Genomic DNA, 23,258 nt, shown 5'->3' with positions numbered 1-23,258 from the left:
GTTAGATGGTAGGGTATTTATTACATTTTATCTAACAAGCAAAGTGTGAGGGAGTTGTACTCCAGTCTAGTAGGTGGCGGTAATGCAATAAATTGGATGCCAACTGCCGTTAAACCTCAAAGAAGAAAAAGATGATGACGAAGAAGAAGTTGTACACTTACCGTGCTATACAGGAAATAGCTATTGTCGTCATCTCCGGTTAGTGGTAATGTTGTACGAGGTCTCTTTCTGAAAGGTTTGTCATATTTCTTAGTGATCGGGAAATAAAAACGTGAATGAATTAATACTACCCTATATATGATTACTTTTAAAACTGATTCGAGGAAATACGCCGTATTGTACTCACAGTTGCTAATCTGCTAGCATTCTTTACAGCAGCATTAGCTTGTTAGCGAGATAGATTCTTGCAAAAGCTACACTAGGTAGTAAAATGTAGCTAAGACTCAACTACCGCTATTTAGATAGCTAACGTAGATACGCATGCCAAGTTTTTGATGGCCACTTTGCAAGTTTAGGTGCACATAATTCTAACATCGGAAACTGGATAGCTTGCAAGTTAGCTAGCGGGACATTTTTGGCCTTAATTGAATTGACATTTACAAATCTACATTTATTCGCCAACAATTGTAAGAAATCAACACAAATGATTTGTAGTTAGATACCAGATAATCGTTAGCTTCAGTAACATTGGCTAAATTTAACCTCAAGAGTTGGTGACACTGACAAAACCCTAGTGTTGACAAGGGGAGATAATCAGTCTTGTCATCAACGCTAAATGTCTATATTGCAAATGTCTCTTTTGCCATCACAGAGTAAATCGTCAGCTGATGAATTATGTTAACGAAATGTACAATTTTTTAAATCAGTTTTGTGTCCTAAAACAGCTGTCACACTTAGGTTGCATAAGCAGCAATGATGTCTGGCACCGGGGGAGGGAAGCGAGCCTCAGGTGGGGACAGCCCCCCTGGTCCACCTGAGAAAAAGAGTAAAAAAGAGGAGAAGACCACCACCACTCTCATTGAGCCAATACGCATTGGGGGAGTGTCCTCTACGGTTAGTCACTATTTTTGGCCTCTGCATCTTGGTCTTGTCTAAAATGAAGTATATTATCCCTCCTACATGGTTATCATCTTCATTATCATGTATTTCACATCTGCAGGAGGAAATGGACATGAAAGTGATCCAGTTTAAGAATAAGAAGCTGAGTGAGCGTCTGGAGCAGAGGCAGACCATGGAGGACGAGTTGCGAGAGAAGATCGAGAAGCTGGAAAAGCGACAAGCCACTGATGATACCACACTGCTCATTGTGAATCGTTACTGGTCCCAGGTACGTACATTCCACAATCGTTTGCTGCCTTGAAGGATCATAGACATACAGTACCAGTCAAAAGTTTGGACACAACTACTCATTCAAGGGTTTTTCTTGATTTGACTATTTTGTACATTGTATAATAATAGTGAAGACATAAACTATGAAATAACACAGTGTAGTAACCAAAAAAAGTGTTAAAACAAATTCTTCAAAGTAACAACCCATTGCCTTGACATCCTTGCACACTCTTGGCAGTCTCTCAACCAGATTCACCTGGAATGCTTTTCCAACCGTTTTGATGGAGTTCCCGCATATGCTGAGCAGTTGTTGGCTGCTTTTCCTTCACTCTGTGGTCCAACTCATCCCAAACCATCTCAATTGGGTTTAGGTTGAGTGATTGGAGGCCATGTTATCTGATGCAGCATTTCATCACTCTCCTTCTTGGTCAAAAATCCTTTTACACAGCCTGGAGATGTATTGGGTCATTGTCCTGTTGAAAAACAAATGATAGTAACCACTAAGCCTAAACCAGATGGGATGGCGTATCGCTGCAGAATGATGTGGTAGCCATGCTGGTTAAGTGTGCCTTGAATTCTAAATAAATCACCAACAGTGTCCCCGGGAAAACACCATCACACCACTTCCTCCATGCTTCACAGTGGGAACCACATCATACGGAGATCATCCATTCACCTACTCTGCGTCTCACAAAGACACGGCGGTTGGAACCAAAAATCTCAAATTTGGACTCATCAGACCAAAGGACAGATTTCCACTGGTCTAATGTACATTGCTCTTGTTTCTTGGCCCCAGCAAGTCTCTTCTTATTGGTGAACTTTAGTAGTGGTTTCTTTGCAGCAATACGACCATGGAGGCCTGATTCATGCAGTCTCCTCTGAACACTTGATGTTGAGATGTCTGTTACTTGAACTCTGTGAAACATTTATTTTGGCTGCAATTTCTGAGGCCAACTCTAATGAACTTATCCTTTGCAGCAGAAGTAATTCTGGGTCTTCCTTTCCTAGCGCTTGATGGTTTTTGTGATGGCATTTGAAGAAACATTCAGTTCTTGAAATCTTCTGGATTGACTGACCATGTCTTAATGTAATGGTGGACTGTCATTTTGCTTTGCTTATTTGAGCTGTTCTTGCCATAATATGGACCTGGTATTTTACCAAGTAGGGCTATCTTCTGTATACCACCCCTACCTTGTCACAACACAACTGATTGGCTCAAACACATTAAGAAGGAAGGAAATTCCACAAATGTACTTTTAACAAGGCACAGCTGTTAGTTGAAATGTATTCCAGGTGACTAACTCATGAAGCTGGTTGACAGAATGCCAAGAGTGTGCAAAGCTGTCATCAAGGCAAAGGGTGGCTACTTTGAAGAATCTAAAATATATTTTGATTTGTTTAACACTTTTTTGGTTGCTACATGATTCCATGTGTGTTACTTCAGTTTTGATGTCTTCACTATTATTTAAAAAATACATTTAAAAAAACCCTTGAATGAGTAGGTGTGTCCAAACTTTTGACTTGTACTGTATGCTTAACCTAAAATGTAACCCCCACCCATACTGAATGACCCTTTCTTTGACTTCCAGTTGGAAGAAAATGTTCACGTCCTGCGCCTCCGCATTGACCCCACGGTGGTCCCAGCACCGCATGCTAAGCCGGTCTCTGCCCCTACCCCAATAGAAGAGGATGGTATGATGATTCCACCACCCCCTCCTCCAGCAACAGAACACGAGGAGACACAGCCTCCCCCACCTGATGTTATGGAGAAAGCTCCTGAACCACAGCAGGACTCTACAACGGGTAAAGATGATCCCTGCTCTCTCGCTCGCTCAACCTTTTTTCTATGCATATCTAGCTCTGATCTGCAGTAATGATACCTCCAAGTCCATTGCTTTGCCACCTGTAATAACTGATGTGAGGTATAGAAACGTAACAAAGCAGTACACCTTTCTAGCACTTATGCCACATTTATATTTTCAACCACATCCTAAGTCCTCCCGTCCATTTTTACTTATCACCATGATCTGTAGCACCTCCGCCCACTACTTCCCTCAGTGAGAGTGCCAAAGCCTTCCTCTCCATTCTGGACAACAGCAGTGAGGAGGAGCTCAGCCTGCAGCTGCAGGACAGGATGCAGTTTAGCAAAGAGGCCGCTGCTTGCATGGTCTGTGTCTTCGACAGGTTGCACAGCCGCATCGACAGCCTATGCACCCAGATCCAGTCCGCAGGTAACTATTCAGACTCACTCATGACTAGAGACAATATTTTTTTTCACTTTGTTGTTGTAGAAGCATTTGGGTTCTAAATGTGGCATAAACATGTTGAGGATTTCCCAACTGTGACATTCACAGTTGAGTAACCCTAGTAACTGTGTTGTCTTTGTCAGTGTGTGGGGACGACAGCCAGGAAGAGCTGCTCCGTCTGAATCGCACTCTGCTGGAGGAGAATAGCAGACTGCAAGACCTGGCTTCCTCCCTGCAGGGCAGACACCACAAGATGTCTATGGAGGTACTTTGCCTCACCTTATACTGTAGTGTTGGTGGATTGGGAATGCCCACATCTCCATGGTGTGACCTCTCACGCTTTTGTATCCTCAAATTGAATGTCTGCCATTTCTCATTGGTGGTAATAAATGGCAATTGTGTAAATTCATCCAGTCAATTTCTTAATCAAATGTTCTCTCATCTGTACTTCGCTTGTTCAGTACAATGAGCTTGTGGATAAGGTGACGAGCTCGGAGACCAAGGTGTCTGAGATGGAGACTGCTGTGGAGGATCTGCAGTGGGACATCGAGAAGCTCCGTAAAAGGGAACAGAAGCTCAACAAGCATCTAGCTGAAGCACTTGAGCAGGTTTGTTTAATTTGTGTGCGTGGGTGGGTGTGTATACTTTGTGTGTGTATAGTCCTGTATCTCATCATTTGCTGATGGCACTCTCCATTATGCATCTATGGCCAGCGATAAGGCACCCAGAGCATGCCAGCCATTGAATCACAGCTGTGTGTGTTTATCTATGTCCTGCTGTATGCACATGGGTAAAATCATGTTTTGATATTGTATAGTCTAAATGAAGACTGTAACCACATTGATATTACTATTTTCATATTTCTAGGTTAGTGTCTGAACTAATGTATGGGCCAAGTTCGCTAAACACCTCTTATGATTATTCTGTCCAGTTGAACTCTGGCTACTACACCACTGGCAGCTCAGGGGGGCTACCCGGAGGCCAGATCACTCTCAATATACAGAAGGTGAGTGCAGACTTGTCACTTTTTTTGTCCAGCCATGTTCTTGAGCTTCCCTTCAGTCTTGTTTTGATACATTGTTGTATTCCAACCCAGTCGTATGGAGTTGAATTGGTGCCAAAATTGATAATAATTTAACTTCATACTGTCATTATTATGTCTGTTAGTTTGAGAGCCTGAATGCAGAGTTGGAGCAAAACCAGGAGCTGGCCAACAACCGCATGGCGGAACTGGAGAAACTACAGCAGGAGCTCCAAGAGGCTGTGAGGGAGAGTGAGAAGCTCAAGGTACAGAAGTCGTCTCCTCTGAGGGAATACAAGACTAAACTCACCGCAATACTCTGTCTGCTTAACAAAGGATATGCTCACTATTTAGACAGTCTTGATGAGTCAGGTGTCAAGTCAAGGAAGACAATAATTGTAGAATGTATAAACACAATAACTTGTGTTTGTCATTATGATCATTGAATCTATACTCTGTATGTAATATCATTGAATGCATTTACTTTTCTGTTTGCTCTATCCCAAATTGATTGCATTTATATAGTTTTTCAGCAGGTCCCAAGGCATCTTACAGTGTATGAGGGGGGGTAACTCACTCACTTAACTCCTTTTCAGTTGGACCTGAAAAATATTCCAGAGGATGTGGTGAAGGAGACCGCGGACTACAAGTGCCTGCAGTCCCAGTTCTCACTGCTCTACAACGAGTCTCTCGGGGTGAAGACCCAGCTGGACGAGGCCCGGGCCCTGCTCCTCACCGCCAAGAATGCCCACCTCAGACAGATAGAGCATATGGAGGTCAGAAGCACTAATTTAGCAGATAGGTTTTACTTGCAGTCATGGTGAACTTGGTTAGTTCAATGCACTGGTTGTCGCTTTGGATAAGATAAACTGACAAATGACTTAAGTGTAGGAGGGAGCCACTGATTTAAAATCAACATTTCAGCATATCAGCACTGCTTTTTTTATATATATGCTTTGATTGAGCCTGTCTGGGGTACCAGATGGATGGGTTTTGACCTTTTGGGACTATTCCATTGGTTACATTGTGCTTGATTGAGCTTGCCTGGCACATCTAAAGTATTTGATAGAGAACTAATACTACTTGAACCCAGGTCTGGCACGTATATCATGAATACAAAAAGGAATATATGTGGTTTGAAAGGGAATGCCGTGGCAACCGGGAGAGTGGATTACATCACAAATTATAAAAACATGGCCAACACTAGTAGTCATGATGTCAGAGATTGGTGTGATGTCGCTGTTCGACAGCCGTCAACAAAAGTTGGTGTTGTTCGTCATCTTTTCAGAGTGACGAGCTGTCACTACAGAAGAAGCTCCGCACTGAGGTCATCCAGCTGGAAGACACGCTGGCGCAGGTGCGCAAGGAGTATGAAATGCTGCGTATCGAATTTGAGCAGAACCTGGCGGCCAACGAGCAAGCAGGTAACGTCTCATGTCCACAACACCTCCCACTCCCTAGGCTTGTTTCTATCACTGAAGGTTTCTCATAAAAAGCCAATGTTTTTCTGTGAGATGTTTGAATGAACTATTTTCAGTGATCTTATGTACTTAGTAATATATGCATGTCTTGTTTATTTAATCATTTTCTGTAACCAAGGATGTTGACTGTGTGTTTGGGAGGAATGTATCCTATCCATATTGCTCACAGGTTTAGCGCACCAGACAATAGTTGGACAAAACACTGCGACGGCGCTGACTGAAAACCCACGGTCGTCATCTTATCGACACCTCTGTCCCTTTTGGTCTTTCCCTCAGGCCCAATCAACAGAGAGATGCGACACCTCATCAGCAGCCTCCAGAACCACAACCACCAGCTGAAAGGTGACGTGCAGCGTTACAAGCGGAAGCTCCGAGAAACACAGATGGAGATTAATAAGGTGGGCAACTGATCCTGCACTTTCTTCTGCTCTCTAAGAATATTTCATCAATATGCGTAGTTCATAGATAGAGCCATAGGACCTGGCCGGGTCAAACTCTGGACCCTTATTATAGGTTAACTACAGCCTGGAGTTTGCCCTGGTGAGGTGGTTAGGTCATGGTTCAACAAAACGTGAGATTCAGGATAAACATGGCACTTGAATCGTGATATTTGGTACGACAATGTGATAAATGCGATCGATGTCCCAAAACCATTTCCTGTCCCTTTTGTCAGTTGCGGTGCCAGAGTGGTGACACTGGGCTTCTGTCGTTGGAGGAGCCGGTGAGCGACAGCCTGGAGGTGAAGAAAGAAGAGGATGAAGACCAAGAAGAGGAAGAGGAGAGGAGGAGGGAGCTGGAGAGACAGCGGTCCCGGGAGAGAGAGAGGGAGGCCGAGAGGGAGCGAGAGAGGGAGCGAGAAAGGGAGCGACAGCGCAGCGAAGAGTTGAAGAGAAAAGATTCGGACACACTGAAGATGCTGAGGGCTGAACTTAAGTATGTTTAGTTTTTGGTCACAGAACACACAACTCATATCTTATATAGAATTAAGGGTACTGTCATATAGTAGAGGACTTAACTCATTGTCATATTCTGGAGTTAGGTAGTGCTAACCCTTCTACGGTTCATTCTTCTTTCCCCTCAGGAAAGCCCAGGAGTCTCAGAAGGAGATGAAGCTACTTTTGGACATGTATAAATCAGCTCCCAAAGAGCAGCGAGACAAAGTGCAGCTTATGGCAGCAGAGCGCAAGTCTAAAGCCGAGGTTTGTCCAACTATGCTCTTTGACTTCTTCAAATTCCAACCTGAACTGTAGGTTATCATTGAAAGTCAATTCATGAGATGGTTAGTGTTATCTGAATCTTCCCCCCACTACAAGCTGAAGTTGTCTCAGTCCGTGTGTTATACCTAAATCCACCCTCTGTCCCAGGTGGATGAGTTGAGGGTGCGGGTTCGAGAGCTGGAGGAGAGGGAGAGGAAGGAGAGCAAGAAGCTGGCTGATGAGGACGCTCTCAGGAAGATACGCGTGGCAGAGGAGACGATCGATCACCTACAGAAGAAGCTCACGGCCACCAAACAGGTACTGTATTTCCACTACACATTCAAACCTTCTGCAGAGGTGCTGAATATGCTCTATCACAATTGCGGTGGGTTTGCCTTGGCTTTGTCATTTCTTTGTTTCTTTTGACCGGGGATTTATATGGAATAAGTGAGGTATCGCAATAGGGGAGGACGGGGTTTAAAATTGGTAGGGTTATGCAAGCAGTGTGCTTGGCGGGGTTGTGCTCTCGACCTCTCGACGAGAGTTGCGGAGATGGGACAAGACTGTAACTACCAATTTGGATATCATGAAAAATGGGTAAAAAGTAATAAAACAAATAAACTCAGCAAAAAAAAAAGAAATGTCCTCACTGTAAAATGCATTTATTTTCAGCAAACTTAACATGTGTAAATATTTGTATGAACATAACATGTTTCAACAACTGAGACATACACTCATCATGTTCCACAGACATGTGACTAACAGAAATTGAATAATGTATCCCTGAACAAAGGGGGTCAAAATCAAAAATAACAGTCACTATCTGGTGTGGCCACCAGCTACATTAAGCACTGCAGTGCATCTCCTCCTCATGGACTGCACCAGATTTGCCAGTTCATGGTGTGAGATGTTACCCCACTCTTCCACCAAGGCACCTGCAAGTTCCTGGACATTTCTGAGGGGAATGGCCCTAGCCTTCACCCGCCGATGCAACAGGTCCCAGACCTGCTCAATGGGATTGAGAGCCGGGCTCTTCACTGGCCATGGCAGAACACTGACATTCCTGTCTTGCAGGAAATCACACACAGAATGAGCAGTATGGCTGGTGGCAGTGTAATGCTGGAGGGTCATGTCAGGATGAGCCTGCAGGAAGGGTACCACATGAGGGAGGAGGATGTCTCCCTGTAACGGACAGTGTTGAGATTGCCAGCAAAGACAACAAGCTCAGTCCGATGATGCTGTGACACACCGCCCCAGACCATGACGGACCCTCCACCTCCAAGTAGATCCCACTCCAGAGTACAGGCCTCGGTGTAACGCTCATTCCTTCGACGATAAACGCGAATCCGACCATCACCCCTGGTAAGACTAAACCGTAACTCGTCAGTAAAGAGCACTTTTGCCAGTCTTGTCTGGTCCAGTGACGGTGGGTTTGTGCCCATGGGCGATGTTGTTGCTGGTGAGGACCTGCCTTACAACAGGCCTACAAGCCCTCAGTCCAGCCTCTCTCAGCCTATTGCGAACAGTCTGAGCACGGATGGAGGGATTGTGCATTCCTGGTGTAACTCAGGCAGTTGTTGTTGCCATCCTGTACCTGTCCCGCAGGTGTTATGTTTGCATGTACCGATCCTGTGCAGGTGTTGTTACACGTGGTCTGCCACTGCGAGGATGATCAGCTGTCCGTCCTGTCTCTCTGTAGCACTGTCTTAGGCGTCTCCCAGTACGGACATTGCAATTTATTGCCCTGGCCACATCTGCAGTCCTCTTGCCTCCTTGCAGCTTGCCTAAGGCACATTCACGCAGATGAGCAGGGACCCTGAGCATCTTTCTTTTGGTGTTTTTCAGAGTCAGTAGAAAGGCCTCTTTAGTGTCCTACGTTTTCATAACTGTGACCTTTATTGACCACCATCTGTAAGCTGTTAGTGTCTTAACGACCCTTCCACAGGGGCATGATCACTGAACAAGCATGGGAAACCATTTACAATGAAAATCTGTGAAGGAATTCGTAAAAATCCAAATAATCTTTGAAAGACAGGGCCCTGAAAAAGGGACGTTTCTTTTTTTTGCTGTGTTTATATACTCATCAGTACGTGAGTATACCAAACATTTAAGAATACATTCCTAATATTCAGTTGCACCCCTTTTTTGCCCTCAGAACAGTCTCAAATCGTCAGGGTATGGACTCGAAAGCGTTCCACAGGGATGCTGGCCCATGTTGACTCCAATGCTTCCCACTGTTGTGTCAAGTTGGTTGGATGGATGTCATTTGGGTTTTGGATCATTCTTGTTACACACGGGAAACTGTTGAGTGTGAAACCCAGCAGTGTTGCAGTTCTTCACACAAACCGGTGCGCCTGGCACCTACTACCATACCCCGTTCAAAGGCATATAAATCTTTTGTCTTGCCCTTTCACCCTCCGAATGGCACAGACACAACCCATGTCTCGATGCTTAAAAATCCTTTAACCTGTCTCCTCCCCTTCATCTACACTGATTCGAAGTGGATTTAGCAAGTGACATCAATAATGGATCATAGCTTTCACCACCTGGTCAGTCTGTCATGGAAAGAGCAGATGTTCTTAATGTTTTGTAGACTCAGTGTATATCCCACTGGGTGAAAACTGGTTGAATCAATGTTGTTTTCACAATTTCAACCCCAAAAGCCTATGCAATGTCGTTGAATCAACATGGAAAACTGATTTGATTTACAAAAAGTCAACTTTTAACCTAAATCCAATGATTTTGTTGTTTTAATGTTAATTGACAACTCAGTCAAATCAAAACTAGACGTTGAACTGACATATGTGCCCAGTGGGATTAGCATATCTTTAAAAATATATATATTATAGCCGTTTCAATTGTAGGCTATTGTTGATCATGTAGGTTATCACATTTGTGACTCTGACAGTTTGACTGTAAAAACAAAAGGAAGTGACATTTCACTAGTATAGCCTGCCTTAAGCTGAATCAGTAAAGAGTTATGGCTGATTTGGTGGGAAAGAAAAGCACATCTTCTCCTTTTTGGCAGTTCTTCGGTTTTAGGCCGAATGATAAAGGTGAGCCTGCAGACCTGACCGAAGTCACTTGTAAAATGCTGACCGAATATTCTGCAAGTCCATCATTCTGCTGAGTTCTATACTCTGGGGCAGAAACGGTTTACATGCTGGTGTTCGTTGCCAGAAACCTTTAGGTCATTTGCACTCTGAAGTAGGTTCTCATCAAGGACTTGCCTGTATTTTGCTCCAGTCATGGTTCCCTTACCAGTCCCTGCTGCTGAAGAGCATCCTCATAGCATGATGATGATGCTGCCACCACCATGCTTCATGGTAGGGATGTGTGATGAGCAGTGCCTGGTTTTCTCCAGTGATAGTGCTTTGTGTTCAGGGCAGATAGTTACATTTGTCTCATCGGACCACTGAGATCATAAGTATTTCTGTATTTCACATGCCTTTCTGCAAACTCCAGGTGTGCTGTCATGTGCCTTTTTCTCAGGAGTGGCTTCCATATCGCCACTCTCCCATAAAGCCCAGATTGGTGAAGTGCCTTAGAGACTGTTGTCCTTCTGGTAGGTTCTCTGATCAATCAATCAATCAAATTTTATTTATATAGCCCTTCGTACATCAGCTGATATCTCAAAGTGCTGTACAGAAACCCAGCCTAAAACCCCAAACGGCAAACAATGCAGGTGTAGAAGCACAGTGGCTAGGAAAAACTCCCTCGAAAGGCCAAAACCTAGGAAGAAACCTTGAGGAACCAGGCTATGTGGGGTGGCCAGTCCTCTTCTGGCTGTGCCGGGTGGAGATTATAACAGAACATGGCCAAGATGTTCAAATGTTCATAAATGACCAGCATGGTCGAATAATAACAAGGCAGAACAGTTGAAACTGGAGCAGCAGCACAGTCAGGTGGACTGGGGACAGCAAGGAGTCATCATGTCAGGTCGTCCTGGGGCACGGTCCTTGGGCTCAGGTCCTCCGAGAGAGAGAAAGAAAGGAGAGAATTAGAGAACGCACACTTAGATTCACACAGGACACCGAATAGGACAGCCAAGAGGATTCATTGGTTTCATGGTCACCTCCCTGACCAAGGTCATTCTTGCTCAGTTTGGTCGGTAGGTCAGCTCTAGGCAGAGTCTGGGTAGTTCCATATTTTTTTTTGTAATTTCCCATTGCTAGAGACTACTGTGCTCTTGGAAACTTTCAAGACTAGAAATAGTTTTTATACACTTTTCCAGATATGCCTTATCACAATTATCTCTCTGAGATCTACAGACAGTTCCTTTGACTTCATGATAGAGTTTCTGCTCTGACATGCACTGTCAACTGTGGGACCTTCTATAGCCACGTGTGTGTCTTTTTAAATAATGTCCAAACAATTTAATTGGCCACAGGTGGACTCAATCAAGTTGTAGTGTTGTCTCTAGGATGATCAAAGGAAATTGGATCCACCTGAGCTCAATTTGGAGTGTCATAGCAGAGCGGTGTAGATACTTATGTAAATTAGATTTCTGTATTTAATTTAATACATTTGCAAAAGTTTCTTCAAACATGTTTTCACTTTGTCATTATGGAGCATTCTGTGTAGATGGGTGTGAGAAATGTATTTTAAATTCAGGCTGTAACAACAATGTGGAATAAGTCAAGAGAGGTATGAATACTTGAGGCACTGTATATTTAGGATTTGTACAGTTCGATATACAGTTTGATTTTTTTTTTTTTTTTTGCCTAAGCCAATGTTCATTCAAGTGTTATAAAGAATGTTATAGGCTAAATAGTATTTTTATCTGATTGTTTGTTTTTATTTAAATGCACAGTTTAAGTTATTGAAAACACAGAATCATCATTTATTTTTCGTTCCAGCTTATTGAATGTGCTGCTGTGGGATCTTATGCCCAATTGCCTGTTGAGCAATTCAATGACATTTAATAAACACTTTGACAATATTAGTTTAACTTGTGAAAGTAAATGTTTAGTGCAACTTTTATGGACTTTAGCCTATGGTGTAGGCCTATATTATTAGCTACGTGGTTTGCAAGGGGGGGATTTTCCAACAGCACAATTAATTTTGCCTACACTTTGGTCAAGTAACGCAGAAACCTATCTTGCTATTGTTCTCATTATTACTATACTGTTTTTATTGAGGCTAATCGCAAACAACTTTCTGAGATGGAACTCCGTTAGGCCTCTCTCTCAACTCCGTGGTTGATCATAAAAGAGTAGGTTATGTCTAGGCCAACAAGTCACATTGAAATCGAATGAGGGTTGTGGAGAAAGGGGAAATCAAGATTTTAAAACGATAAGCAAAACAATGAATTGTTAGCTGCAAAATGCCCATGATCATCTGACATTAGAGAGAGGGCCTAAAATGTTTTTTCCCCATCTGACATTTTGTGTTGCTTTGGCGCTAGCCACTCTTTCTACATTGTTCTCTTGCATTATGTTAATAGTCTAACTACCATATATGTATTAAGCTATGACAAATGGGGAATAGGCCATTTGGCATGTCGCCTTGCTGTGTGCTCACTCACTGTCGTGTCCTGCCAGACTCCGGAGATGCAGTTAAATTCAAATCTACTAAACCATCGTTTGTGACATCACAATGTCATTACCATCGTCGATGGCTGTCAAACATTGTCAGTAGACAATACAATCGTAAAATTGCCCTACTCTATATCGCAACGCAATGCTATTCAAAGGAAGCCCGTTGATACATATTACACTGAACAAAAATATAAACTCAACATGTAAAGTGTTGGTTCCATGAGCTGAAATAAAAGATGCTAGAAGTTTTCCATACACACAAAAAGCTTAGTGAGCATGTCTCCTTTGCCAAGATAATCCATCCACCTGACAGGTGTGTGAAATCAAGAAGCTGATTAAACAGCATGATCATTACATAGGTGCACCTTGTGCTGGCAGACAAGAAAAGGCCACTCAATGTGCAGTTTGGTCACTACACAATGCTACAGATGTCTCAAGTTTTGAGGGAGCATGCAATTGGCATGCTGACTACAGGAATGTCTACCAGAGCTGTTGCCAGAGAATTGAATGTTAATTTCTCTAACATAAGCCAGCTCCAACGTCGTTTTAGAGAATTTGGCATTACGTCCAACCGTCCTCACAACTGCAGACCATGTGTAACCACACCAGCCCAGGACCTCCACATCCGGCTTCCTCACCTGCGGGATCGTCTGAGACCAGCTACCCGGACAGCTGATAAATCTGTGGGTTTGCACAACCAAATAATTTCTGCACAGACATGTCACCCATTGAGCATGTTTGGGATGCTATGGATTGACGTGTACGACAGCGTGTTCCAGTTCCCGCCAATGTTCAGCAACTTCGCACAACGTTCCACAGGCCACAATCAATAGCCTGATCAACTATATGCGAAGGACATGTGTTGCACTGCATGAGGCGAATTGTGGTCACACCAGATACTGACTGGTTTTCTGATCCACGCCCCTACCTTTTTTTTAAGGCATCTGTGACCTACAGATGCATATCTGTATTCCCAGTCATGTGAAATCCATAGACGAGGGCAGATTTCCTTATATTAACTTTAACTGGTTGCATGTTACGTTTTTATATATTTGTTAAGTGTAGTTAAAATGACATTGTGTGAGATACGTTCAGGTACATTGCAAGATACAGTGCATTAGGAAAGTATTCAGGCCCCTTGACTTTTTCCAAATGTTGCTACATTTTACAACCTTATTCTAAAATTGTAATAAAATTGTATTTATTTTCATCAATCTACACACAATACCCCATAATGACAAAACAAAAACAGGTTTTTAGAAATGTTTGCAAATGTATTAAAAGTTTTAAATACCATATTTACATAAGTATTCAGACCCTTTGCTATGAGACTCGAAATTGAGCTCCGGTGCATCTTGTTTCCATTGATCATCCTTGATGTTTCTACAACTTTATTGGAGTCCACCAGTGGTAAATTTAATTGATTGGACATGATTTGTAAAGATGCACACCTGTCTATATAATGTCCAACAGTTGACAGTGCATGTCAGAGCAAAAACCAAGCCACGAGGTTGAAGGAATTTTCCATAGAGCTCCGAGACATGATCATGTCGAGGCACAGATCTGGGAAAGGGTACCAAAACAATTCTGCAGCATTGAAGGTCCCCAAGAACACAGTGGTTTCCATCATTCTTAAATGGAAGAAGTTTGGAATCACCAAGACTCTTTGGCCGCCCGGCCAAACTGAGCAATTCGGGGAGAAGGGCCTTGGTCAGGGAGGTGACCTAAGAACCCGATGGTCACTCTGACAGAGCTCCAGAGTTCCTCTGTGGAGATGGAAGAACCTTTCAGAAGTACAACCATCTCTACAGCACTCCACCAGTTCACCTTCCAAAAAGACAACGACCCTAAAGCAAACGGCCAAGACAATGCAGCAGTGGCTTCGGGACAAATCTCAATGTCCTCGAGTGGTCCAGCCAGAGCCTGGATTTGAACCCGATTGAACATCTCTGGAGAGACCTGAAAATATCTGTGCAGCGGACTCTCCCCATCCAACCTGACAGAGCTTGAGAGGATCTGCAGAGAAGAATGGGAGAAACTCCCCAAATACAGGTGTGCCAAGCTTGTAGGGTCATATCCAAGAACACTTGAGGCTCTAATCTCTGCTAAAGGTGCTTCAATAAAGTACTGATTAAAGGGTCTGAACAACTATGTAATTGTGATATTAGTAAGACTAATGGTGCCAGAGGAGATGGCAGCCGTTTTACGGGCTCCTAAAGGATTGTGTGTTTGCGTTATTTGTAACTTATTATGTACATAATGTTTCTACCACCATCTCTTATGACCAAAAAAGAGCTTCTGAATATCAGAACAGCAATCAGTCGCCTCTTACTGGACAAAGATTATTTTCTTTAACGAGTCGGACGCGAAGGATTTTCTTCAGACACCTGACAAGGACCAAATCCCTGGCATTCACATGAATAAGAGACAGAGATATAGGGGACGTGGGTCGGTGTGCCTTGTAAGAATCCGACGGCGAGTGGGTAACCCGCCTCCACCTTCAGTACTATTAGCCAACGTGCAATCATTGGACGATAAACTCGATGAGCTACGATGAAGACTCTCCTAGCAACGGGGCGTTAACTCTTAATATCTTATGTTTTACCGAGTCGTGGCTGAACATGGGTAGCATACAGCTGGCTGTGTTCTCCATGCATCGGCAAGATAGAACAGCTGCCTCCGGTAAGACTGTCTGTGGCTGTCTGTCTATTTGTCAACAGGTTTCATCTATATTTTTCATAGCTGTCAATTTTCCACCACAAACCAATGCTGAAACTAAGACCGCACTCAACGAGCTGTATAAGGCCATAAGTAAACAAGAAAATGCTCAGCCAGAGGCGGTGCTGCTAGTGGCCGGGGACTTTAATGGGGCGGCAGGTAGCCTAGTGGTTAGAGCGTTTGTTCTTAACTGATTTGCCTAGTTAAATCAAATAAAAATAATTCAGGGAAACTTAAATCTGTTTTACCTCATTTCTACCGGCATGTTATATGTGCAACTAGAGGGGGAAAAAACTCAAGACCAGCTTTACGCCACACACAGAAGCGTGCAAAGCTTTCCCTCGCCCTCCATTTGGCAAATCTGACCATAACTCTATCCTCCTGATTCCTAAAGCAGGAAGTACCAGTGACTCACTCAATAGGAAAGTGGTCAGATGATGAAGCTACAGGACTTTTTGCTAGCACAAACTGGAATATGTTCTGCGATTCTTCCAATGGCATTGAGGAGTACACCACATCAGTCACTGGCTTCATCCGTACTGAGCTAAAGGGTTTGGCTGCCGCTTTCAAGGAGCAAGAGACTAACCCGGACGCTTATAAGAAATCCTGCTTTGCTCTCCGACGAACCATCAAACAGGCAAAGCGTCAATACAGGACTAAGAATCCTACTACACCGGCTACGACACTCATCGGATGTTGCAGGGCTTGCAAACAATTACGGATTACAAAGGGAAGCACAGCCACGTGGCACGAGCCTACCAGACAAGCTCATTTACCTCTATGCGCGCTTCGAGGCAAGCAACACTGAATGCATGAGAGCACCAGCTGTTCCGTACTACTGTGTGATCACTCTCTCTGCAGCCGATGTGAGTAAGACCTTTAAACAGGTCAACATTCACAAGGTCGCAGGCCCAGACGGATAACCAGGACGTGTAGTCGGAGCATGCGCTGACCAACTGGCAGGTGTCTTCACTGACATTTTCAACCTCTCCCTGACCGAGTCTGTAATACCTACATATTTCAAGCACACCACCATAGTCCCTGTGCCCAAGAAAGCAAAGGTAACCTGCCTAAATGACTACTGCCCCGTAGCACTCACGTCGGTAGCCATGAAGTGCTTTGAATGGCTGGTCATGGCTCACATCAACACCATCATCCCGAAAACCCTAGACCCACTCCAATTCGCATAACGCCCCAACAGATCCACAGATGACGCAATCGCTATTGCACTCCACACTGCCCTTTCCCACCTGGACAAAATCAACACATCGTGAGAATAGTGTTCAACACTATAGTGCCCTCAAAGCTCATCACTAAGTTAAGGACCCTAGAACTAAACACCTTCCTCTGCAACTGGATCCTGGACTTCCTGATGGGCCGACACCCAGCTGGTAAGGGTAGGTAACAAAACATCTGCCACGTTGATCCTCAACATGGGAGCCCCTCAGGGGTGCGTGCTCACCCCTCCTGTAACACCATCATTAAGTTTGCAGACAGCACAACAGTGATAGGCCTGATCACCGACAACGATGAGACAGCCTATAGGGAGGAGGTCAGAGACTGATCCGCTCCCTCAACGTGAAGTAGGGCCGAGCATGCCCCCATTCTCATCGACAGGGCTGTAATGGAACAGGTTCTGAGCTTAAATTTCCTTGGTGTCCACCAACAAACTATCATGGTCCAAACACAACAAGACAGTCGTGAAGAGGGCACAATGCCTATTCCATCTCAGGAGACTTTGCAACAAATTATAAAAGACAGTTTTTGCTTTGTCATTATGGGTTATTGTATGTAGATTGAGGGTAGAAACTATTTAATCCATTATAGAATAAGGCTGTGACGTAACAAAATGTGGAACAAGTCAAGGGGTCTGAATATGTTCCCGAATGCACTGTAAATAACACTGATCTAATGTGTTTTCATCTGGCATATGGTAACAGGTGTCGGTCTCTCTCTATTAAGGAGATTTAACCTCAATGACATGAAACTACATAGCTAACAGTTCAATTAAAAAAACAAATGCCACTCTATTCCAACCTCCCACCCCCGTGCCTCTCCATTGTGTCCAGGAGGAGGAGGCCCTACTGAGTGAGATGGACGTGACGGGCCAGGCCTTTGAGGACATGCAGGAGCAGAACAGCCGGCTGATGCAGCAGCTGAGGGAGAAGGACGACGCCAACTTCAAGCTGATGTCGGAACGCATCAAGTCCAACCAGATCTACAAGCTGCTGAGGGAGGAGAAGGAGGAGCTGGCTGACCAGGTGCTAACCTTCAAGACCCAGGTGAGAGGAACTGTGGAGGATGAACTCGCTTCGTGTGTTTATTTCCAGGGCAACTTGCAAAGCAGATTTATAACAGGTGTTCAACTTATTTGGTAAGGGAAACTTTTTTTTCTTTTTCTTTTTTACGAAAACCTTGGCCCAAAAAATATCTCGGGCCATATTGGCTATTCGCTATTGAAATTAAATGAAATAAAAATACACATTTGATAGTAGTCCGGATAATACTTGTGTTTCTGAGCCAATGAGGAAGAGGTCTAATTGGTTCCCTTTGCTGTCTGTCACAGGTGGAAGCTCAGCTATTGGTTGTACAGAAGCTGGAGGAGAAGGAGGGCATCCTCCAGAGCTCACTGGCCACTCTGGAGAAAGAGTTAGGAGTCCGCACACAAGCACTTGAACTAAACAAGAGGAAGGTAGGAAAACAATACCTCTACTACTACTACTACTACTACTACTACTACTACTACTAAGATACTTTTAAACTATCCTTCTTCCACAGTTACCTTACGAATACTACTGCTTTTACTATTTATGCTGTAATACCATGGTTACTAATACGACAATACGAGCAACTGTATTGCTGGTCACTCTTCTTGTAACGTTCTGTTGGGAGTATCTCTGAGTGTTTCTTGCCCTGCCATGTCCCCAGGCGGTGGAGGCAGCCCAGCTGGCTGAAGACCTGAAGGTGCAGCTGGAACACACCCAGTCCAAGCTGAGAGAGATCCAGGTTTCTGTGTCCGAGAACCGCACCGCCAGAGAGAGGGAGTTGGGCAACCTCAAAAGAGCACAGGTACACACAACTACTGACAAGTCTGTCCTTTCTAGATATGTATCCTTTATTTAACCAGTCCCATTGAGATGAGCATATATTTTTGGAGGGAGCCCTGATATGTTAATTTGTCAAACCCCTAAAAGTCTTCAGCGAATACAGTGGGAGAGAAAATTAGAGCGTGTGAATGTTAACAGTAGGTTTAATATGGTCGTGAAGAGGGCACGACAACGACTATTCCCCCTCAGAAGACAGAAGATTTGGCATGGGTCCTCAGATCCTCAAAAAGTTATGCAGCTGCACCATCGAGAGCATCCCCGCCTGGTATGGCACTACAGAGGGTAGTGCGTACGCCCCAGTACATGACTGGGGCCAAGCTACCTGCCATCCGAGACCTCTATACCAGGCGGTGTCAGAGGAAGGCCCTAACAATTGACAAACTCCAGCCACCCCAGTCGGACTGTTTTCTCTACTAGCGGCGCTAAGTCTAGGTCCAAACGGTTTTATAACAGCTTCTACCCCCAAGCCATAAGACTGCTGAACAACTAATAATATGGCTACCTGGACTATTTGCTGCTACTCCTATGTACATATTACCTCAATTACCTTGACTAAACTGTACCCCCGCACATTGTCTTGGCACTCCCTGTATATAGCCTCGTTATTTTATTGTTACTCCTTTCGTTTATTTAGTAAATATTTTCTCAACTCTTTTTCTTACAACTCCATTATCGGTTAAGGGCTTGTAGTAAGCAATTTGGCGAATGTGTCATAACATTTTGATTTGACTGTCTAACTTCTAGGAGGACCTGTCCAGGCTACGACGAAAGCTGGAGAAGCAGAAGAAAGTGGAGGTGTACACTGATGCTGATGAGATCCTGCAGGAGGAGATTAACCAGTACAAGGTGAAAAAATTAACTTTGCGTATCTTGATGGACGAGCCTTGCTTTTGTTTTATCAATTGCATGTGATGGTACATGTGAGAAGGTTCACATATTGTCTATTGTGGTACACTTTCTATCCAAATGGACCCTGTATTTTCTCTCATCCACTCCTTTCAGGCGAAGCTGCGTTGTCCGTGCTGCAACACCCGCGACAAGGAGACCGTGCTCACCAAGTGCTTCCACGTGTTCTGCTACGAGTGTCTGAAGACGCGCTACGACACCCGACAGAGGAAGTGCCCCAAATGTAACTGTGCCTTCGGGGCCAACGACTTCCACCGCATCTACATCACCTAACTCCGTTACACGGAGAGGAGAGGAGAGGAAGAAGGCAGCGGTGAACAGACCCTAAAGGAGAGGAAAAGGGGGAAAATGGTGTGGTTGGAGAGGTGTCTGGAGAGTTTAGTTTTTTCTCGGTTTTAATCGCTCCTTTTGGAAAGACTTTCTTAAATTGCATCATTGCCGGTTGGTGCTAGTGACCAAACAGAGCATTGTCAGTGATTGCGCTGTACGGTAGGTGGTAATAAGAACAGATGTGCTCATGCTCCCATACAAAGGTATTACTACTTCTGTTTTTCTGGCCAATCTTAGTCTGTCAGATCTTGCCCATGTGGAATTCTTAACATTTAACTGAGCCCATTTTTAAACTGTTAATCACCTTGTAAAAGTGAACTGGGAAGTTGTCGTGGTGCTGTATGATTTGGACACAGACTTACCCAGAATTATCCTTTAGAATACCTGTATGTGCTTGTTTTGGATATTCAAAGAAAAGACGACCATTCTCAAGAACTGAGATTCCATTACTGGACACGTATCTAGTTCAGTTGCTATGTTGAGTTGTGTACATTACGACTCCGTTCAGTTGAAAATGAATTCCTTTCATTGTCGTAACAATCACGTTATGCACCTGTGCAGAGATTTCACCGGATAATACTATTGTCGATACCTAGGAATCATTCAACTTAGTTGGCAGTTTAGTTTAACTTTGCCTGTGGCTAGCAGATCGAGCGCCTCAGTCACACACAACATCTGCAGGTTTTAGTGCCTCGTTACTGATGACATTTCAGTGGAAGAGTCAGCTCACGAGTGTCATTAAGTGGGCCATCCCATCCAGCTCTTTCAAGACAACTTAAAGATTACTGGAACATTAAAGGAGCTATATGTAATAATTTGCATTGTAATTTCAGAAAATGTCCTTAATATATCTACAGTAATAGTGGAATGATAGTTTCACTATATTTTTTCAACAAAACAATTTTTGGCCCCACACAAAATTCCATTCTAATGGTGCAGACTTCTTGACCGGGCCATCAAAGGGCAAGCGTCAAACATGTAGAAATCACTCAGCTCCAGTCAATTGGTCAATTGGACAATGAGATTTGCTGGCCCCAGTCAATTGGACAATGAGATTTGCTGGCCCCAGTCAATTGGACAATGAGATTTGCTGGCCCCAGTCAATTGGACAATGAGATTTGCTGGCTCCAGTCAATTGGACAATGAGATTTGCTGGCCCCAGTCAATTGGACAATGAGATTTGCTGGCCCCAGTCAATTGGACAATGAGATTTGCTGGCCCCAGTCAATTGGACAATGAGATTTGCTGGCCCCAGTCAATTGGACAATGAGATTTGCTGGCCCCAGTCAATTGGACAATGAGATTTGCTGGCCCCAGTCAATTGGACAGTGAGATTTGCTGGCCCCAGTCAATTGGACAGTGAGATTTGCTGGCCCCAGTCAATTGGACAATGAGATTTGCTGGCCCCAGTCAATTTGACAACTGGAGACTGTCTGTTGTTGAATTGTCACATATACAGTCTCTCCATATATCTTCCAACCATATTCTGCCTTAATGGAATCTCTGAACCCCCTTTTCCTCAGTTCTGATGATGCTAGCCATTTAATGAGAGCATGGTGACGTGTTTGATGTTATAGCACCTGTGAGAACCAAAATCATAACTGGCCTCAAAATAGCACCGTGAGACTCTTGTGATCTAAAGTCTATGGCAAAAAAACCCATCATGCATCTGTTCAAAAATAAGACTTCTAGAATGTTTTGATGAAATGTTTGAGTTTTGTGACTCTGGATATTTGGATTGGTATTAATAAGTGGATAGTGTGGGCTCTGTGTTATGAACATACATGTCATAGACAAAGAAGCCGTTCTCATTCAGAACATAGTGATCATTTTGTATTTCACAGAGTGTAGATTTTGTGAGTTTTCCTAGTAAAAACAAAGACTTGCGCATCATGAGTTGACTGTTGAATACATTTACTCATTATGGGGGTTTTCTGACCTGGGAGTTGAACAATGGGAAAACATTTGATCTTGCTAAAACAAAGTGATGTGAGTGGTAATAGCAGGCTTTTAGTAATAAAAAATAAACAGTAAAGCCGATTTTTAAATAAAATTTGCACCGGCAAATTGTCCAGAAGGGAATAAAATCCAATTGCAAACTAATGCTTTTTAGCCTCTTCATTGATGGAAACGCATTCGACTGGTCATGCTTATCGGTATATGGGTTGATTTGCATAATTTATGGTAATGCATCTTATTTATAACACGCATACAGATACAAGGCCTTTGGGCGGAGAATCTGCCAGTCTGTGCTTTATAATCCCAATAATTGCGCAACAATTCTAAATGTAATTGTGTGTTAATAGTTGTGGCCATGATTAAAATGAGCCAATTTTGTTTTTTTTCTGAACTGGTAATTGAAGCGCACTTCCCACTCGCCATTCAAATGCATTGGCAATGGAAGGCAGGCTTGAGCTTCAAAGTAGCCTTAGCAAAATCTTACCATATCCGTAGAGGCAATTATTTTATAAAGATTCCATATGCCATTGAAATAAGTATTTCTCATGTTTTTTTTGTTTTGAACTTTCTTCAATTGTCTGGTATCCAAACACACTTTTGCGCTTAGCCTACTGCCGTGTGCACATTGCTGCGCTAATAATGTTGAGAAATAATAGTTTCAGGACATTTTAAGCTAAATGTTCTGATCTGTTGCATCAGATTCATGTTTTTAGGCCTACTGGTTGTATGAATTTGGGATCTATCGTCCCACAACTGTCCGAGAGTCTGTTTGGACAAGCTGACCAATGGAATAGATCAACGTTTCTACCATGGGGGATAGTAAATTGACATACAGTGCATTCGGAAAGTATTCAGACCCCTTGACTTTTTACACGTTTTGTTACGTTACAGCCTCTAAAATGGATTCAATTGTTTATTTTCCTCATCAATCTACACAATACCCCATAATGACAAAGCAAAATCAGGATTATTTTTTTAGATTTTTTTGCACATTTCATAAATATACCAAACTGATATTACATTTACAGTTGAAGTCGGAAGTTCACATACACCTTAGCCAAATACATTTAAACTCAGTTTTTCACACTGTCTGACATGTAATCCTAGTAAAAATTCCCTGTTTTAGGTCAGTTAGGAGCAGCACTTTTATTTTAAGAATGTGGAATGTCAGAATAATTGTGATTTCCAGTGGGTCAGAAGTTTACATACAATCAATTAGTATTTGGTGGCTTTGCCTTTAAATTGCTTAACTTGGGTCAAACGTTTCAGGTAGCCTTCCACAAGCTTCCCACAATAAGTTGGGTGAATTTTGGCCCATTCCTCCTGACCGAGCTGGTGTAACTGAGTCAGGTTTGTAGGCCTATCTGATATAGCCCAGACCTCTACCCTACAAGCAGATCCTGGTTCAGCATTTGGGGTAACTGT

The 23,258-nt window shown here is 43.5% G+C and overlaps 1 protein-coding gene across 3 annotated transcripts; it reads left to right on the top strand.

The window, feature by feature from the left end:
• Positions 1 to 127: 127 nt before the first annotated feature.
• LOC118357629 (E3 ubiquitin-protein ligase BRE1B-like) lies at positions 128 to 21,977 on the top strand. 3 transcript variants are annotated; one of them, XM_035734936.2, is made up of 20 exons: positions 128 to 235; positions 885 to 1,053; positions 1,160 to 1,327; positions 2,919 to 3,132; positions 3,363 to 3,560; positions 3,719 to 3,840; positions 4,037 to 4,183; positions 4,507 to 4,581; positions 4,743 to 4,862; positions 5,193 to 5,372; positions 5,885 to 6,020; positions 6,354 to 6,475; positions 6,751 to 7,010; positions 7,159 to 7,276; positions 7,442 to 7,591; positions 17,601 to 17,813; positions 18,098 to 18,223; positions 18,460 to 18,600; positions 19,383 to 19,484; positions 19,641 to 21,977. In XM_035734936.2, the coding sequence occupies exons 2-20, from the start codon at positions 913 to 915 to the stop codon at positions 19,815 to 19,817; spliced, it is 2,910 nt and encodes a 969-aa protein (XP_035590829.1). In that variant the 5' UTR covers positions 128 to 235; positions 885 to 912; the 3' UTR covers positions 19,818 to 21,977. The 3 variants fall into 3 exon arrangements, with proteins under 3 accessions (XP_035590829.1, XP_035590831.1, XP_035590830.1); XM_035734938.2 differs by having other exon boundaries at positions 135 to 235; positions 898 to 1,053; XM_035734937.2 differs by lacking the exon at positions 128 to 235 and adding an exon at positions 606 to 626.
• The last annotated feature ends 1,281 nt before the right edge of the window (positions 21,978 to 23,258 follow it).

Source organism: Oncorhynchus keta, chromosome 24 (assembly GCF_023373465.1).
Source record: "Oncorhynchus keta strain PuntledgeMale-10-30-2019 chromosome 24, Oket_V2, whole genome shotgun sequence".
Classification (NCBI taxonomy): domain Eukaryota; kingdom Metazoa; phylum Chordata; class Actinopteri; order Salmoniformes; family Salmonidae; genus Oncorhynchus; species Oncorhynchus keta.
This window is presented reverse-complemented; position numbering and strand designations above follow the sequence as displayed.